Source organism: Electrophorus electricus, chromosome 4, assembly GCF_041902795.1.
Source record: "Electrophorus electricus isolate QZ-2024a chromosome 4, ASM4190279v1, whole genome shotgun sequence".
In the NCBI taxonomy this organism is placed as follows: domain Eukaryota; kingdom Metazoa; phylum Chordata; class Actinopteri; order Gymnotiformes; family Gymnotidae; genus Electrophorus; species Electrophorus electricus.
The window spans coordinates 4520001-4539025 of record NC_137500.1 but is presented as its reverse complement, the minus strand read 5'-3'; the positions used below and the strand labels follow the sequence as shown (position 1 = coordinate 4539025).

At 46.0% G+C, this 19025-nt stretch overlaps 1 protein-coding gene across 2 annotated transcripts in view; it reads right to left on the bottom strand.

Moving 5' to 3' along the window:
* pdhx (pyruvate dehydrogenase complex component X) overlaps window positions 1-19025 on the bottom strand; it is a 30432-nt gene that overhangs the window by 2531 nt on the left and 8876 nt on the right. For both annotated transcript variants that reach the window (XM_035522434.2, XM_081711892.1), the window contains exons 4-9: window positions 11463-11632; window positions 10142-10240; window positions 4124-4307; window positions 2606-2753; window positions 1630-1688; window positions 71-229 (exon numbers count right to left, since the gene is read on the bottom strand). In XM_035522434.2, the coding sequence (XP_035378327.2) occupies window positions 71-229; window positions 1630-1688; window positions 2606-2753; window positions 4124-4307; window positions 10142-10240; window positions 11463-11632 (819 nt within the window). The remainder of the gene's footprint in view (window positions 1-70; window positions 230-1629; window positions 1689-2605; window positions 2754-4123; window positions 4308-10141; window positions 10241-11462; window positions 11633-19025) is intronic.

Sequence of the window (19025 nt, the reverse complement as noted above, 5' to 3'; positions counted from 1 at the left end):
TAGTTAGATATGCATTTCTGGGTGCCTGTGTGAGCGTTCACCGCAGTGCGGTCGCTATGGCGACAGTTACCTTGGCGTCGGCTGCGATCTGCCGCACGCCTTTGTCCGCCGCGCCTTTAATGATGGGCGTGATCAGGCCGCGGTCTGTCGCCACGGCGACAGAGATGTCGATGGTGTCCAGGACCTGGGGTCCCTCCCCCGACCAGGTGACGTTGACCTCGGGAATCTCCTGCGGGAGGAGCGGGAGGTGATGACCGGGGCCTGCACAAACACGGCGGGCGTGCCGGATCCGGTGTGGGCGCACTTCGGCTTACTCGGTGTCTCTCGGCGAAGCACCTTGGACGCCCGAGAGGGGCCCCTTGGCAAAGCACCGCAAGAGGAGCCGGCTCCACCTGGGCGAGGCCCGGGCAGCGTGTGCGGGATTGCGGCGTGAACTCCCCGTGCCTGCCATTTCTGAGGAAGCAGCTGATGAGCTACAAGAGGGAAACACAGCTCCGGCGACCCGCGATCACGAGCTAGGCATCGTGCGTTGCGACACGTCAGCGGGACGGCAGGCAGTGCCAGACAATCCCTTGCTGATCAGACAGCAACGCTGCCTTTCTGTCTGTGGGCAGACATACATCCGGCTAATTTTCCCTTTTCTTGCAGTAACAGGAGGAGAAAGGGTAGGGAACTTCACTTGAAATGGTCCTGTTCTATTTAAAGGCCGGTCATGAGTGCAAGCCACGCAGCACTAGAGTGGCCGCATGTTTTTGTACAGGAAACAAGGGGAAGCCTGCAGCTCCACGCCCCATGACACATTGCGCTGGAGTCACTGCAACCCTGTCTGCTGTCATTAGTGTCGAGAGAGACGATGACAGATGGGATGTTGTATTAAATATCTACTCGCCACCACCTTTATTAGGAGCGCTTTATTGGAAACACCTCGTAGGTGTATGGACTGCCCATCTCTCTCTAGGTAGAGTTTGAGACCATGCTTTAACTCACCAATAATCGCTTTTCAAACAAGGACAGTCTTGACTGGCTGCATGAAAGTGCAAGTCCATGGTCAACCCACAGAGACCACAGACATGTGTAAGCTGCACTAACGCTCTGATATACTGTTAACATTGCATGCCACCACTGCATCACTGCTGTATGAATGGTCTGCTGCCTTTATATCCTCTGAGCAATGGTCCTCTGACCAGAAACTCAGTTGGGACAAGTTTACTAAACTGAGTGTGCCTCCATTTCTCTAGAGTGTGGGCCCTGTGTTTTGCCTCTTCTTGTCAAAACAATGTAAAACCTCCTGCTATATCATGCAGTCATATCTGTCCTATAATTGAAGTAGGCTATAGCTATATCGCAGTTAACAGAAATAGCCCCCATTTTTGTGTGTGTTAGGCCCCACAAAGAAGCCAGCGTTCAGTATTCATAAACCTCCATATTAAAGGCTTTACATATCACTCAAACATGCAACATCAATTTATGAACATCATAAGCAATTACAAATGCAATTTTATAGTTTGTAATATTGTGTAAAATAACAGTGACAACGAGGTCATTTTGTATTACTGTTCTAATTAAACGGCAAGATGCTCCCAGTTAGTGACGTGAGGCTGTGAGTAAAACAGAAGGCCAATTACTTACTCTGAGTGTGACAGCAACTGCTTTGATAATGAAGTCATTGACAGACACCTTGATCTCCTCTTTAAACACAGTGAAGGGGAGAGAGAGCAAGAGAGAAAACGTGTTAAAATAAATCACTTTGGAGAAAACACTGTGAAATTTGAAAGTGTTGCAATAAAACCTCAGATTTTAACATTTTAATACCATCTAAGTATAAAACCAATCCAAATAAAAAAAACTACATATGATATTTGTGGAAGCTTCTGCTTCCCCTGATATCAGTTTACCAGAAATTCTCACACACCCACACCCACATAGCAACCAAATTAACCACTTTTCATTTCTTAAGTTAAAGTTCTCATGTCAAAGCATTTCACACGGCAGTTATATTTGGCTTCAAAGTAAATTTGCAAGGAACCCTCCACTGAATGTGAAAAAGATCAAGGTCCTGATTGTGTGAAATCTTTATTAACCCTGAAACGTATCTTGAGAAGACGGCAAGCAGCCATGACACAAAATGCAACTTATTCTAAAAAGCTTACAAACAATGCAAGCTCTGCATGCCCGTGGCGTGGTTTGGTCTGACCTCGTTTTTGTTTTGTTTTTTTTGCTTTGCTTGTTTCTAGCGAACAAGAGACCCTTGTCATTTGAGACAATTGTTATGGAAGCATGTAAATGCTTTCATTCATTTGCATTTTTGTTCTACACCCGGCCGTAACTGCAAGAGAAGTGCAGGTAGCCAAATACCAACCAAAATGTTTCTTGCCCTTGTTTGGTTTTCTATGAAACTCTGTATTCAGAGAGGAGAGATTTTTCACACCCAAGTGACAATAAACTGGTTCTTTAATAGCTTGTGTGTTCGTAATCAACAAGTGGCCGTGTCTGAGTGATTGACCCTAACCCTACCGCCCCACTCAGGGGGCCCTTGGCTGTAGTGGCCATGTGAGTGCTTTGCGCTTCCCCGTGAGCCTGGCCTGTGTACCCTTCGTGTCTCTACCTTGGGCCAGCTCCTTGCGCAGCTCCAGAATGGCACCCAGGTCGCAGTCCACGGAGGCATAGGCGTGAGGGATGGTGCTTTTGGACTGGGTCAGCCTCTGCGCAATGACCCTGCGCACGTTAGACGCTGGAACCTCGGTGAAGGTGCCCTGACAACACCATCAGAGACCTCGGTCAACGCTGCCCGCTAAACGCATATTCAGTTTCACGGAGACTGTAAAAGAACTGATGTCACATGCCGAGTAATTCAATGGTTGGCGCGAGCTGGAAAAATAATATCTTGGTGAGGTCGATGCACTGGTGGGTTTTAGTCTTCATCGGTTCAAACCACTCTGGTGTCTGCCACGGTATCATCTACAGTGTTTGTCTTTGATCAGTCGTACAGTAGAGTGAGGAGGAGTGAGCACACTGATGCTAATACCAAACTAGCAAGGCTACAACCCCCCCCCCCCTCCCCCCAGTCACTGCGAAACGTGCTACGGCATCTCAGCCTGTCCAAAGCAGTAGCCCAAGCATATGCTTCAAAAACAGAGGGGAAGAACATCTTTGGCATATTATTGTCCTAAAGGCCTTCTGGGTTGTGGCCTGCTGTAGTCAAATGGCTGCTGTTGGACCAAAAAATGCAACTAAAAATAAATTAATAAATAAATGAATAAAAATGATGCCTTTGTTTGGGAGAACCGACACTGGTGTTTTGCCTCTGGCTGACACTATACTGCTGCTGTAAGGGGGAAAAAATGACGATGAGGAAACCGTCGACTGACGGGAGGAAAAGACAAATCAATATTGCACAACTGGACTTGATCCTGAGAGCAAACCACTGAGCCCCTTTTATCCTGCACTTTTCCTAACAGGCCACAGCGTAAGCACGATTCAGTTCTACATCCTCTTCCACGGAGCCCCTAGGCGTGCACTTAAAGGAGACCCCGGGAGAGCTCCGTCTTTCCGTTGCGCCCAGAGAAGGTCTGGAGCAGGGTAGCTTGCGATGGCCCAGAGTGAACCAAAAAGCGAGAGCGCAGGGGAGGTAGAAAGCGTGGTGGTGGTGTCGGTAGTGTGAGACAGCTCGCTGGCATTTACTTCTGCTTAAATATGAGTCAGAGCACTCAGCTCATCTGCTCTGATCTCTCTGCTTACGTTAGCCCACACTGACACGGCCAATCCCACACTGCAGTCTGGCTCAGTGACGCTGTCAGCAGTCACTTTCAAAGAATTATCTACTCATGAGTAATGGGAAGTCAAAGAAGGTTTTTTTTAGAGACTCTAAACGGACACTTTTGGGGAACATTTGCCAGTATTTGGCCTACCCGTCACCCTGACGACTGTAATGCAAACTCAAATGGGTGTCAAACCGTCACCTCAGACAGCCCTGGCTCTAAAAGGCAAATACCTCTGTCTATAGGCAGATTTGTAACTGATCATGCTCAGGACTTTGAGGAATGCAGCACGTGATCCACATACACGGACACCTTCCAGGTAGATGAAAACTCTTAAGACAGCACGAAAGAGGGCGGATACTCACTGGCGCTCCAGGTTTACCAGGCGCAGCGACGGGAGGGTGGAGAGGCTGCCCGGAGCCAACAGCGGGAGGTGGTGCACCAGCAGGAGGCGCAGGAGCCGCAGGGGGAGGGGGTGTAGGAGGAGGCACAGACAGAGGGGCCGCTTTAAGCCCTGCGCCTCCCTTCTTCAGCAGGTTCAGAGCATCCCTGCAGACACCAGCAAGGGAACAGGGTTTTAAAAGGCGAGAGATTTGAGAGATGACAAACTCTGTTTGACAAACGCATACAATCAGCAAATCAAAGGGGATGTACAACGTTGCTGATATGGTAATGCGAGGTGTAATGCTGGAGGCAGGCTAACTAATTATGATTTTGAAAACAGTTATGTGAATGACATGGTTTGATTGTTATAATGAAAAAACCTCCAAATATAGTAGCAAACATCTAAGATATATGCATCACCCTAAACTTACTTCAGTCTAAATAGCATCAGCTTAGGAGTGCTGAACCATGCAAACACATAACTCACACTAATGTGTTCTATCCAATGGCACCATTTTGTACTGTTTGTACCCCCACATCCAGGCCAACAGCACAGAGATCAATAATGATCGATAAACTGCCCCACGCTGCACATTGCCAGTGGGTCAAAACGACTTCATCAGGCCATTATCCTTATTTTTTGCGATCATATTATTTTAGGCTCTCTAAATGAAGAGTGCCTTTCATACACAGTAACGATCAAGCAGGGGCCCAACAACAGCCATATAATGAACGTGAGCGTGAGCCAGCGCGCATTAAGGGCCCGTCAGAAGAGAGGGGATTGCAGGCGGCCGTACAGACGGCTCTGAGCCGGGAGCGGTAGCCCGAGCCCAGGGGACGCAGGCGTCCGCGGGTTTTTTGCACACATGTGCTTCTGTATTGACTAGGTGCAATACAAGTGTGAGCCATTTGCAACCGTTTCCCTTTGTGCACCTGCACCCACGCAGTTACTCCCCCACATCAAGCCAGAGCGAGAGCAAATGCACCCCCCTCCAGAAGACTGGTGGACAAACATTCCGAATGTAAACACCTCCACCCTGGTAGACGTGGCCTTTCCTGACCTCTTACAAAAATTACACGGCTGTTCAGCAACATAAACGTTTACGCCAGGTGGCCAACACGTGCTATGAGACACTTGGGGTTGGTTTAAAGGGTTCTTCCTTAAATACTGTTCACAGGAAGCGAGGCACTCGATCATCATAACCTGACATTTCAGCTGAAAAACCACTCCCATGTTTCTTTGCCTCCTTGTTAAGCTTCACCATATCAAAATGTTGCAATGAGTGCTCTGACTGGTTCAGGATTACTTTCAATTAGATGACTCACCCCAGCATTGAGAATACCTCACCACAAGCGCTTAAAATGATGTGTATGCTTCTGTTGCTCACTTTCAAATCCAACAAAACACATGTAACCACAACCACATTTGAACGAGTGGAACGTAAAAGGAGTAATATGAAAAAAAAACAACAAAACAAACAAAAAAAAACGCAGCAAGCCAAACTGGCGATGTACAACGTTTACATTTACATTGCAGTGACGTGAAACTCCAAGTTTATCAGTCCAGGATCACCAACCATTCCGACACCTTTTGCCGCGCTTAATTATTTTGTTTTTTAATTACATCTCTATTCCTACAGAGTCGCACTTCGCGTACACTTTTCATTTGCATAAAGTTGATAAAAGCTCAACTTTTCAATGCCCTCTTCGCTTGGTCTGCAATGCACCCACTCTCAGTCCTCCACATACAACCGCCACCCACCTCCATGGACATTAATGTAAGGCAGAGCGAAGCACAATCACCTCACTTTGCTGCAGTATAAATGAACTGCAAGTAGACAGGACTACAAGTTGGCCATCTGAACTTCTACTTCCCTACAGCCTGATTAAGGAAGGTGGCATGAACTTGGTTAACAAATCACAAAGTGATTTTACTGATTTTGATGAAGCTGAAGATTACGGTTATATCAGTGAGAAAAGAAAGAAAAATACTGAATCGTATCAGATAGGCCTAAAATATTAGCCCTGAAAATGAACAATCATAGTAGCCGAGTGGGCTTAAGAAAGACTAATCTCCATTTTAAGACAGAATAATACTAATTCACATCACATAGCTCAAGCGCCAAGATTTTATTAAAAAAGGGGGAAAAAAAACAAAACAAAAAGGTGAGAGCATGTGAGTGTGAAAACACAGACAGAGAGAGAATGCTAGAGTGCAAGAGTGTGTGTGCAAGAGTAGACAGACAGACAGTGAAAGAGTCAAAGTGTGAGTGAATTCGTGCAAGACAGAATGAGAGAGAGAGAGAGAGAGAGAGAGAGAGAGAGAGAGAGAGAGAGAGAGAGAGAGAGAGAGAGAGAATGTGAAGAAAGAGTGCAGGGGAGAGAGAGTCTGTCAATAGAGAAATTGTTTCCTCCTGAGGGTGCCCTGTGAGCTACCCCCAAGAAAGTTAATTAAAGTTGACCATTTTTGGAGAGCTAAAATGGCATTGCTCTGAAAGAGTCACACTAATACTTAAAAAAAACCCAGAACAACCCCAAACCAGCACCTGAATGAGCCTCTTTTACAGCGTAGTACAAAATTATTCAACTCTCCATGGTCACACAAAATATGCTACCGATTATGGAGCTGAACAGAAACAGAAATGCATTTTAGCAATATTTTCCAGTAAACGCTCATTAATATGTGAATACATAACATGCATAAATGTAAAAATAACATGCAAGTAAATAAAAAACCAATCTAACAGGGAATGCAAGTCAAGTTGGAAACGGGAAGAAAAAAGGGGCCTGTGGGATGCACACCCCCAAAGGGAGGGAGAGCGAGCGTGAATAAAGCAGGACGAGGGAGAGAAGCCGTAGACTCTGCGTCATGGTTCAGCGAGCACACGTACGGCTGTGTTGTCCAGGCATCAGGTACGCTGCTACCTCTGAGCTCTCCAGTTACAGCCCAGACTTGTGACTCTGTACATCAGGGGTCAGCTAGTTACCCCCACATTCCATATCCTGTCCCTCATATGCACACATGCGTTCGCCTTCACACACGCAAGCACACACTCGCATAAACCTGCTCCCTCCCCTGCCTCTTGGTTCTTGTTGTTTGCTGGTATTAGTGGTTGCCACTCTTTGGAAAAGATGGAAATCCCCGACCCACAGGGAGAAATCGGAGAATACACACACGCACAGCCATATTAACGGGCTCATAAAATGTCAAGTTAATTTCTGCTTTAAAGAAGAACTATAAACATAAAGAACAAAGTGAGAACCAACATTTACATTTTTAATATATGTCTGTATCACCAAAGGAAATCAAAACAACCAAGTGAGAAACTTGTGGTGGTGGGTCTTCACAAAGCCAAGGTGACAGGGTAGGGATTCAATCTGTCAACCCAGCCACTGAAACCCTCCTGCTGACACACAAACACCCACAACTAAAGCACAGAGCTGACCAGAATATTGATAAAGCTAGATGGCCACAAATCCATTGCTGTAAACACTGAGACTGTTAGATACAGGCGCGTGCACACACACACACACGCGCACGCACGCAGGGGCCCATCTTCTCCCCAGAGGGAGGGGTCTCGGTCTGGCCTGAGGAGGAGCTAGTGCGCCCCCATGCTGAGGTACTAGTGCCAGCTCTTAATCTGCGTGAGCAGATAGGCAGTGGGAGTGACTTGTGCTCGGCTACGCCGGGCTGGCAAAGCTGCTCTTTGCCCGTCAGCAACCTAGCGATGTCCTTAAAGCCAGATCAGGAACGCCTAATGCACCCAAATCAGCTTTAAGATGTCGGAATGAGCCCACTTAAATAAGAGCTCACGGAAAACTAAATTACAGGCCGTTGCACCTATTATTAAAAATGCCTGAGATTATCCCTCTTACATGCTTTTGATTACAAAGAATGATGCTGGGGGCAGCAAGTGATGCATGTATAGAAAGTGTAGAGAGATCACATTGTGCACCACACCCACTGGCTCTTCTGGAAGCCTGAATCCTGACCCCACCCAAGCATGATCAACTTCTACAGCACATCACCATGCGAAAGCACGCGGGACAGCACTCATTCATTAACCTCCAGCCGCTCGGACTCAGGATGAGTAGGCTGGGCGTGGGCATAGTACACAGGCCACGCCCACCCACCCGCCCACCCCTCCGCCGCCAGGCGCGGTGTAGCAGAGGTCCGGGATCTCAGCAGACACGGAAAAAAAGCTTTTGATCGTCTCGAGCCGGTGTTTTCTTCATATTTCATGAAATTATCTCCCATGCATCAATAGGTCACACTGTCATTTCCTCCGAGACACATTAAGGGTGCCCTGTGAGCTCAGGGCTCTTCATCACGGCGCTGGTAAAAGCTGCTTCCCCCCACCCCCACCATACGTATGCAGGAACACTGAAAGGTTCTCAACACTCAGTCCCTGTGATGGGAGATTCCACTGAGAAATGTGTTCTTTTTGTGTGCTTTGGTTTAATCTCTGGGCTCATCCTCTGGTTGGTTAAGGTAGGCTCTGAGTTTACTTACTTTTGCCTCAGATTCTGGTAAATTCAAGGCTTCTAGTCTGAACCTGGCTGCATGTTCGCTGTTAGTTGTAATAACTTGCCGCAGGTGTAGTTTCGCCCTGGCCTCAGCACTTATTGAACTGTTAAACGAGGACGAGACTAACTTCAGATTTTAGTGTGACAGACATCAGCCTTCTGAAACACTGCTGTACACAGAAAGCTGCATGTACTTCTGTAACATCTGTGAGGCGTGTACACATAAGGGGTACTTGATGCCTTTTAGAGCCCAGTAGCCTTTTGCATGGTTTATTCCTGATTTGTTCTAAATGAACAGGAAAATCAATATTTAGAAACTTGAAAATCATTGGCATGGAATGTACTGTGAAAACCACTTAATAAAAAAAGCATTTCTATACAAAAAGAAAAGAACCGACAGACTGCAACACATTACCTGAAAGCATTATGCATTTAGTCAAATCTCAAGGGTTCTGCCTCATCTCATCAGCCGCCTTCAAAGAAGGTTGCCCTCATCACTCCCTTTAATCTCATTAACTTTTGCTGGCATTACGGAATGACACATGACCTCAAGCTAATGGAGACTGCTCCACGGAGCTGAAGCAACAGCCCGGGAGCAGCAGCATGGGTGCACCGGCCCCGGTCTTACCAGCTAAACCCACGCCGCAGAGAAGAGGACCCGTTTCTCCCTTGAAGAATGGAGTGTGTTATGAAGACAGCATGTTATACGCGCCGGGTGACTGGTGCACGTGTGGGTGTGAGTGCATGGACGGTTGGAAAGGGCACCAGCACTTTTCTAAAGCCAAGGAACAGGGTCGGAGTGTTCAACGGTTCCAGCCTGAACCGAGGACAAGCTGCTCGGTGGCAGCTTCTCCGCTCTGCTCCCCAGCCTCCGAGCTTTAGCATGAATGGCTCAGAGGAGATGAGATCCATCATGGAGACGCACTGTGATTTCAGAATATTGTGCTGCCCAGGCTGAGAAACATGAAGGAACTAAAAGATCTTCTCTACAGGCTACTCCCTCAGTGTGGGCCTCCCATTCTTGTACAGCGTTTTCTAAAGGCTTACAAAGCTGAAAATAGTGTGTGTGTGTGTGTGGGTGTGTGTGTGTGTGTGTGTGTGAGACAGAAGAGGACCAGCCTCTTTTACTCCTCAACACAAAGACAGGCACGCGCACATAGGCCCGCACCCACCCCATAGTGTCACTATCTATGGAGGAGGAACGGGGAGACGGTTGTCATGGTAACATATGTTGCTAATGAGGCTGGCCGGTGGGATGCTGTGTGGTACGGCAGGCATTCCATCAGGCCCCAGTGGCAGGCAGGATGCATTAGGCACCTGCTCCCTGCACCTACTGCATCACACCATCCACCTAGGCCCAGATCTCTCCCTCACGGCCTTTAATCCAGCTACTACTGAAACGGCTACAACATCCAGCCTTTTCTCTCTCTCCCCATGTCTGTGTGTGTGGGTGTGTGTACTCTCACACTCACTCTTTAGTGATGAGACCTCGGGGGCCAGTGCTCATGGCCAGGTGAGGCTCTAAGCCATGCGTGTCCAGAATGTGTCTCGCAGCAGGACTCAACCGTAACCTGGGAATAAAATGTTTACAACAAACACGGACAATTGGAAAACAAAGACGGTACTGCAGATGAAGGACAGTAATGCAAGACTACAACGATTATTCCACATTATCATCATCATCAACATTACATTTATTTTAAAAAAGTGACTGACTTAAAATCACTAGTTTGAGAGGACGGTATGACTTAAGTGTTCAGCTGGAATCATTTATATATTGATTACCTCCATGACATGTCTGCCAGATACTGAAACTCCAGGCAGAACATTAGATCAACACGTCATCGTTCCCCACTGAGACAGAGTGGCTTACTCCAGTACAGTGAAGCTACAGAGGCAGAGATGGCTCTGTTTAAAAGGGCCCCATCACCAAGTTCTCCCCCTTAGATGACCAACTCTCACTCTCTCACTATATAAACTAAATTAAGATGCAATAGGAGTTATGGAATTTGGGTCAAAAACAAGTAAATAGTGCCCCAATACAATAAGAGTTCTACGTTGAGTATAACTAATCACACATGTTGGCACACATTGCCACTGGTGCCGAGCAGCGTGGGGCAGGAGGCGCACACCCCCCCCAGCAGGCCTGGCAGTAAATATGCCTTCAGTAGAGTTCAACAGCACACACCTAGGCCCTCCAAATGTGAAGCATTTAAACATCAACACAAGATGAAATGTCCCTGTTCTGCTGATGTCACTTTTTAGGACTTTTACTGAAATCTAAGAGGGCTGCCCAGAAAGCAAAAAAATTTGCTTTAGATAACAGTTTGAATAAAAAGTCCAATTTCATGTTCAAAAGGAGCAATTTAGTGGCTCTTGTGCTGAGCTTTTCTGAATGTCATAACAGCCATTTTAAGCGAGAGGTTCTTGACACCGATTTCTCCTGCGGACTCTTTTCATGGTTTCCCTTTTCGACCTCTTAAATATGAGTGACGATGAAATGTTCAATGTGAAATGTTCACAATAAGCTGGTTATTACAGTAGGGCTTCGCAGGTACTACCATTACAACTAAATTTCGCCATTAGGCTGTCACCAGTTATACAGGAACATACCACGCAGTAAACGTGACTGCATGTGCGCTCGAGGGAGGAAGACTACATGTATAAATGAGTTACGCTGCACCACCCTGCCTGGTCTTAATCTGCAGCAGACTGCACGTTAGCCGCCGCTGCATGCTGAGGTCTAAACTCCAACATGAAAGTCTTCAGGACAGCAGTGGCATTCCTACATACGGTGCGGGTGGAGCGGCTCGGAAGGGTGGAGCAGCTGTAGGAGGCGGAGTGGTTGGCGCTGGCCGGGAGGACGCGAGAGGGGGGATGTCCACTTGTTTCCAGTCTTGCCCTTCTTCCACCATCAGGGCGATGAGCACCCCTAAACGCACGTTCTTGCTTCCCTCCTCTAGCTGAAAGAGAGACAGCATGAGTTTATCAGCTCTGAAAACGACACTGAAATCTTACGGGTTTTTGCGGTCACTTTTCGTACACCGTTTGTTCGGCCTATAAGTGAGAAGGCACAGTCATTTACCTGGAAGAAGATGGTAGAGGACGTACGCAAGGGAAGAGTTAGGAGGAGAGACACTAGGCAATCGGTGCAAAAGTGTAGCGTGCATTTTGCAGACTTTTGGAAACATATCAGACTAGAAGTCCTTGCCAGATTTTGCAGACATCTGCCAAAGCTTAGTTTTAGTAAATAGACTGTTTAGTAAATAAACCAAGGGTAACACTGATAGAATTGGTAATGCTTGGCCAATCCCAGACTTTTGCCCAAGCAGCTGACAAACTTTGCCCCATGCAGCCGCTAGCTATAGTGATGTTCATATAAATGATAGGATATGATCATTTCACCATTTATTTTAAAACAAATCATACATGTACTATTGATTTTTTTTATCTTTAAAATAATTTTTAAATTTCATTATTTTTTTAATTAATTTTTTAAGTGGCAGTTTCAAACTTTTTTTTTTTTTTTTTTTTACAATTTCTGCAAACCCTGCAGTAAAAACGATTGTAGCAGGGTGTAGTTCAGCTCAGTCCAACATAGGTGCAGGTGACACCAGGACCAAAGGCTGCAGTAGTGTGAAAACCACCCTGCTGTGGACCAGTGAACAGCAGAGCAAAAACCTAGCACAAACTCAGTGAGATAAAGGCCACGAGCCATATAAACGATGGACTGTGAATACTGGGGGGGTATCAGCTAGCCGTTATATTGATTGAGCTACAGCATCTTGGACTGTGCTGGTCTTCATTATCTTGTCAGCGAACAAGCTGGTGAACGAGAAAGAAATAAGAAGCATGGGAGTGAGAATGAGAGACCCAGAGCCCCAACACTCGATGCGTTCAGGCTTCCTAATTGACGAGAAGCAGACCTTACATTCCCACAATTCAATTTCCTCCAATTAATGTCTCCTGTTGTGAGCAAACAGGCATCCCATTGGTCACTGCGCTGTGCGCTCGACTGCAGTCGCCCATCTCTCATACCGGCGCCAAAGACACAGCCTGACCTTCTACACAACAACAACACAGGCTTCTCCACAATCGATACTGATTAGTTCTAGATGAGAGTCCAGACACTTTAGACTGCTCCCACCTCTCATCAATTTTAGAACGCGTGGTTGGCTGTTGTGTCATCGTGTCTCCAGAGTGCGCAGCTCCGCCAAGGTGAAATGAAGCCATGAGCGAGAACAGAAGATTATTCTCCTACAGATCACATACACGGTCACTCACTCAGCTACTGATGCAGGGTGTTTGATCTGGTATTGGGGGAAAGCTGCCATGATGATCTGATAACACGCACACAACTGGAACAGGACGGGTGGTCTTTTTGTCACTTTGTTGCTCCTAAATTCCTTTATATGCTGGTATAATAATAATAATAATAATAATAATAATAATAATAATCATTCAAGAATAAAAAAGCAGACTTGAGTATTACTTGAAGAGAATGGCTGGCCCCGTTCTTGCAGGTCAACGTTAACAAGCACTACTGAGGCATCCTCCAGAGAATGTTTGAGGGCTACATGACAGTTTAAAAATGAAACACTTTTTGAAGTTTGCACCAATATGTCCAACTTATACATTTACCATTATGCAAATTGATATTCAATACCTATACCAGATGGTACCACTACAGTCTATGAGAACTTTTTAAAAAATTTTATTTTAAAAAGACATCTGCAGTAGAGGGTCGTTTTTATGTTCGATCTTGCACCTGGTGGAGAGGTGATGTGCCTTACACAGAGGTCTCTACAGACAGAATCTCTACAATCCTTTATGTTTTGTTATTAATATTTCTAGTTCGGTGTTGAGACATCTTTTCCCTGTAAACACCTCACCTTCTTACTACTTCTCTTTCCTTCAAACCAGTGATTCCTTGAACGCTCGTGAAAATCAACCACACCACTCACAACTGTTTCACTACCTCAGTGGCCAAACAAACTACATGACATACTTATCACAATATTACTATTCTTGGAACGTTAGCCATCTGGAAATTGGTGTAGCGGGCATCTAATGAAATGGAAGTACTTGTTATTAGCTTTAATAAAAAAAGGAACAACCAGAAATGTAGCATGCTGTCTTTCAAAAGGTAGAGTAAGTAGAGCAGAATAAACAGTCAAGAGGCTTCAGGGATGAAGTTTCATCTTGGTGAAAAACATCTGTGCACAAATATGCACAAATCTACTTTGCACCAATTCAAACTTTGATAAATGCTGACAAACCCCCAGAAATCCTAACTAAAGCACACAGTAACTCCGCCATTCATAACACATTCACATTACACAGCGAGAGAAAGAGAGAGATACACGATAAATAACCAACCAACACATCAGCAAGAGCTGACCATAGACGTTGTGTACCAAAAGGCTTTGCTCGAGCACAGTATGACGGATGATCTTTGTGTTTATGCATGCTTGCACTGCATAAACATTACGATTTGTGGGGGATATGCTAAAAGGCATCTGCTAAACTGTAAGCCCTGCACCGCAGTGTGAATACACATCCACTGTGACATCTCGATTTTTCAGACTGACGATGAGAAGTTTAGAAGTCGTCATGGCTACGCTGGCCTTTGATTCATGTTCTAATCCCGTGATGCAGGACTCATGCAAACACTTTGCTATGACTTGCACCAGAGGACAAGTAAACAAACGGCCAACAACAACAAAAGTTACACAATGAAGCAAAGATGGAGGCTGGTAAGAACATAAACACGCACAAACATCAAACAGCTGCGATGCTAGCGGCTAGGGCATTTACATCAAGACTTTAGCGCCCTTTCATGCAGGCAGGGACAGCGTTCACTCACTGCTGCACCCTGCCATGGTCCCTCTTCCCCCGGCCGCCCCCTCAAAGAACACCAGGGCTGCTTAAATCATGCGCTGGGCACGCCGAAGAGCTCCCCACTGCCATCGCCTGGACAGACAAGGCAACTGCAAACACCGTCTTCTGTGCTATTTTGGCATTGTTTCATTGACAGCCACTTGCCCCAAGGCTGTGTAGTAACAGCAATTTGCTTCTGCACCCGTTACTGACAGTGTGCAAAGATTCCTACTGCAGCACCTGCTAGAGGTAATAACAAAACGAGAGAGGAGCTGCTGAAAATGGAAACCTTGGGCCTGTGTGCATTCATGAGCGAGGACTAGCCACCCCTCCCCCTCACCACCGCTGCCCACGCACGGATCCAGAACTTATCTGGTTGGGTGCTGTTGGGGGTTGGCCTCATCCTCCTGGACTATAAAAAGCAAAGGCTACATCGATCTGGTCAAAGTGGCGGCAAAGGTTGCCATGATGGAAGCAAACACCCCTGGTGCTTGTTACTAGGCAGAGTAGCGGCCAATTGAATTTTGCAGCAAGCACCAGTGCAGGCCTTTGATTTCTGTGAATAATTCATATGACCGACAATGTGCGAGAGGCTCTCAGCACCTCAGGGTTGCTCTTAATGGGAACACGAACACACACACACACACACACACACACACACACACACACACACACACACACACACACACACACACCAAATTAAAAATCTATAAAACCAAACATAACAGACTTGAGTTACAGAAAATTATATAGTTCCCTGCTACACTTAACCTCATACTTATTAGGAAAGATCAATTCGTTTCCTGCTACCTACAATAGATCATTTCATATTTCATAGAGGGACAGTGAACATGCAAGATGGGGGTACTGAACACAGTCTCGCTCCAGCGGAGTCGCAGATGGCGGACGGTCTGGGGCACGGGGTTGTGGCTGTGTGTGGAGCCAGGGCAGGAAACCCGGAACTGGGGCCCAGTGGAAGGGAGTCCTGCCTAGCTGGGCTAATTAAATGGAAGTCACGGATGGGAACAGACAGGGCTGAACAATTTAAGCTGCAACCTAGGTTGCATTTCTGTTGTGTCAGTTAAGCTTCAGGTGTGCATTCCACACGGTATTTAATTAGAAAGTTATCTTCCTATATGAAAATGAATCGATCTAGTTCCAAACGTGAAGGGTTTATGTTCACCGCTAGCGTGAGACTGGGGCTATGAAGTGACGACCCACTGTGCTGTACATACAGTCTCCTACAGAAGAGTTACTGGACCAATACTAACAAAGATGTCAAAGAACATTGCAACTGCGAAAAATCTCAAAGACCTGCTTCCCAAAGCACTGGACCTACTACAAAGCCAAAAGTGTGAATATGTCTAAATCGCCCTGAGATCAGCACCATGTGAGTTGGCATCCAATGGACAAACAGAAAAATTGATAGAAATTAAAACAAATCCCAGGACAGAATAATCTATAGAAAACATCCGCTGTAGCGTCATTAGAACTCTAAATGGGTCCACGGATTCCTCATGCCATTTCAAAGCCAGTGAAGCCCTCCTCCATGAGCCCAGTTCTGTGTTCGGTGCCGGACGCCCCAGGCCCTCTCCCCAGACCCACGGCATCTTAGACAGGTGGCCTTTCTTGCGGTGCAGGTGGCATAAGAATGCACTGTGCTTAAGGTGGAAGTTAAGGTCTGTACTGAACTCAGCATATCTGGCCATTTCTAAAGCTATAAGCACTGGGAACAGTGATAAGGAAGCCATGCTGAGCCTGACCCCTCCATAAATTACCTGGTTAAGGCATTCCCGAGACGGGGGTGGGGAGACCTCATGTGAACAAACAGTATGCTTACTTTTCAGAATTATGTCCATGAACACGTTCCCTCACACACACACACACACACACACACACCCCCTAAACGGAGTGGTGGGGGTTATTTAATTCAGACCATTTTTCTTCTCCTCCACGCACCCCCCCCCCAACAACCAACCCCCAATTCCCTGGTCTGTTGCCATAGAAACTCCTTCACAGAGGAACCCGAGGGGTGGGTGTGTGTGTGTGCGCGCGCGTGCATGCACACGTGTATGTCCTTGAGGGAACTGTAACATGACTAGTGACCTACATGTCCAGTCATAGTTCATGCTTAATTTTCATACAATAAACTATAAGGTCAAATAACACTAACAACAGACACCAACTATGGCTTATGAAGAATCATTTACTAACATTAAATATTAAACACGAAAACAAAACACTTGAAGCGTGTACATACTGTGATATGGGCACATATAAGGAAAGTAAAAACTGTGTAAAAATGTTTGCAATCAGCTCAAATAATTGCAATCAAGCAACTGTGTAATTACCATAACAGCAGTGCCAACTGCTACGTGTGCTCTGGGGGGGCTTTCTACTAGACAATACTGCACTTTTTTTGGTGTTTCCATGCCAAGCTACAATAAAAACCACCACCACCAATAATAATACAATAATGTCCATCCCTCCCTCAACACACTCACACACACACACTCACACACACTCACACCCCGACTAGCCCAGTACCCTTCTTTTATATCTCAGCAGCATTTTACAAATTAAGTCAGCAAGACAGGAAATATATATATATATATATATAGAAGGCAGAACACTCATTAAGAACTGTTTTAAACATGAGACCCCTCCTTGGGGATCGCTGGCTTATGGAAATGAGATGGCTATTCTACTACATGGTACTGGACCTACAGCAAGACAAGAATGGGAGAAATGCAAAAAGAAAAGACACATCTCTTTCATCTTCTTTCCAAGAAAAGTACCTTCAAGAACAGAGAGAGAGAGAGACAGACAGACAGACAGACAGGCACCGATAAAGATGGAAAGAAAACGAGAAATACCATTACTACATTACTACTGGGAATTATACCATATCATAGCCAGTCCCACTGACACCATCAATGTCTGCTCAGGGCCAGCATTTCCATATGGGCTTTATGCATTACACCAATCCAGCTCCGCATGGATTTTACCCACTACACCACCAAGCAAGCATGGATAATGCAAGCTCAGTGCCACTGGATCTACCACATTACACAATGACATAACAACCCAGTCAGGTCCCCAATCTTCCATGTAGCTAAAACACCGAACACCTCAGCCATTTCACCTTTATAGTGCATTTCCCTGGCTGGTCTCTCCTCATTCACAACCACGCATTAGATTTTCAACTACTTCTGATAACACAGCTGCCTTTAGTTTATGGGCTCTAAAACCAAACTGCAGAAGCAAAGACGTGGCAGACATGAGTAGAAATCCCCCAACACCCACGTCTACAGGCCATATGTACTGCTACATGCAATCTCCTCCCAATCTGAGGATTCTGGCTTCTTCCTTCCAAAAGCTACATCCACTGCATCCTCAAGTGGAACTGTTCACTCTATAAAATAAACTGTTCATTTACTTTCGGAGTACATCATCATGTCTAGCTGCTGCATAGTAAATATAATACACTGCTATACAAAAGTGTTAACCTCTAAGCACTTCTTATCGAATAAACGTTCTAATGTGCTAAGCACCTGATGGTGTCTCCATGTATATCGTCTCTGTGACAAACCTTAACGCTACACGCTGATAAACTGTGCTTCAGTGCGCCAACCCCAGCGCATAATTTACAGCTAGAATCACCTGCCCACAAGGTTTTGCCACACTGCCTATATAATGCAGCAGCATAGCCACTTCCTTATCGCCTTGTTCATAATCCTCTTTAGCTTCTCTACTTTGGTAAGTCCGACCTCATATACCTTCAGTGGCCAACTAATACCAGGGAGCAAGCCCAACAGGCAATACCACACTTTCAATTTACCTGGTAAACATGATTTCTCAATGCTACTAATAACCAACCTTCACCAAAGGAATCATTACCACTTCAAAGAAAAAATAAATAAAAAAATAAATTCCTGCACATTTTCCTTTTACTACTGACTTCTAGACTTTCTAGGTTTAATCATCATCATCATCCCTGGCCACCTAAGATGATCGCTTATCTCCTCTAGCAACTGCCCGGTACATGGCACAGTAGTTGTCAGTGTTGGTCGGAGTCACGGATCATCACCACCACTGCCACAACCACCACGACCACCTCCGCATGACATGTATGATAGGCTTCATCTACCCAAGGAAATGTGAGAATTTTTGAAAAGAAGCTGCCTCAGGCTACCAAACCATCTCACCCTGCTTCACACAACCTGGAGGAATCCTAAGACCACCTCTTTTGTACGTTCCCAGGCACACCCCGTTCTCTCCTGTAAGACACAGCCGTGCCTGGGCTCTACCTCAAAGACCACAGAGGCAACAATCACTTCACCAGCAGCAATAACTTGGTTACTGTAGAAACCCGGGGCCGTGAAGAGAACCCCACCAACTGTCCCTCAGATTATTGTGAGATTTGCTGTGCCATCACTCAAAGTGAAGTCAAGAGGAATTCTGGTGTGGTGCAGA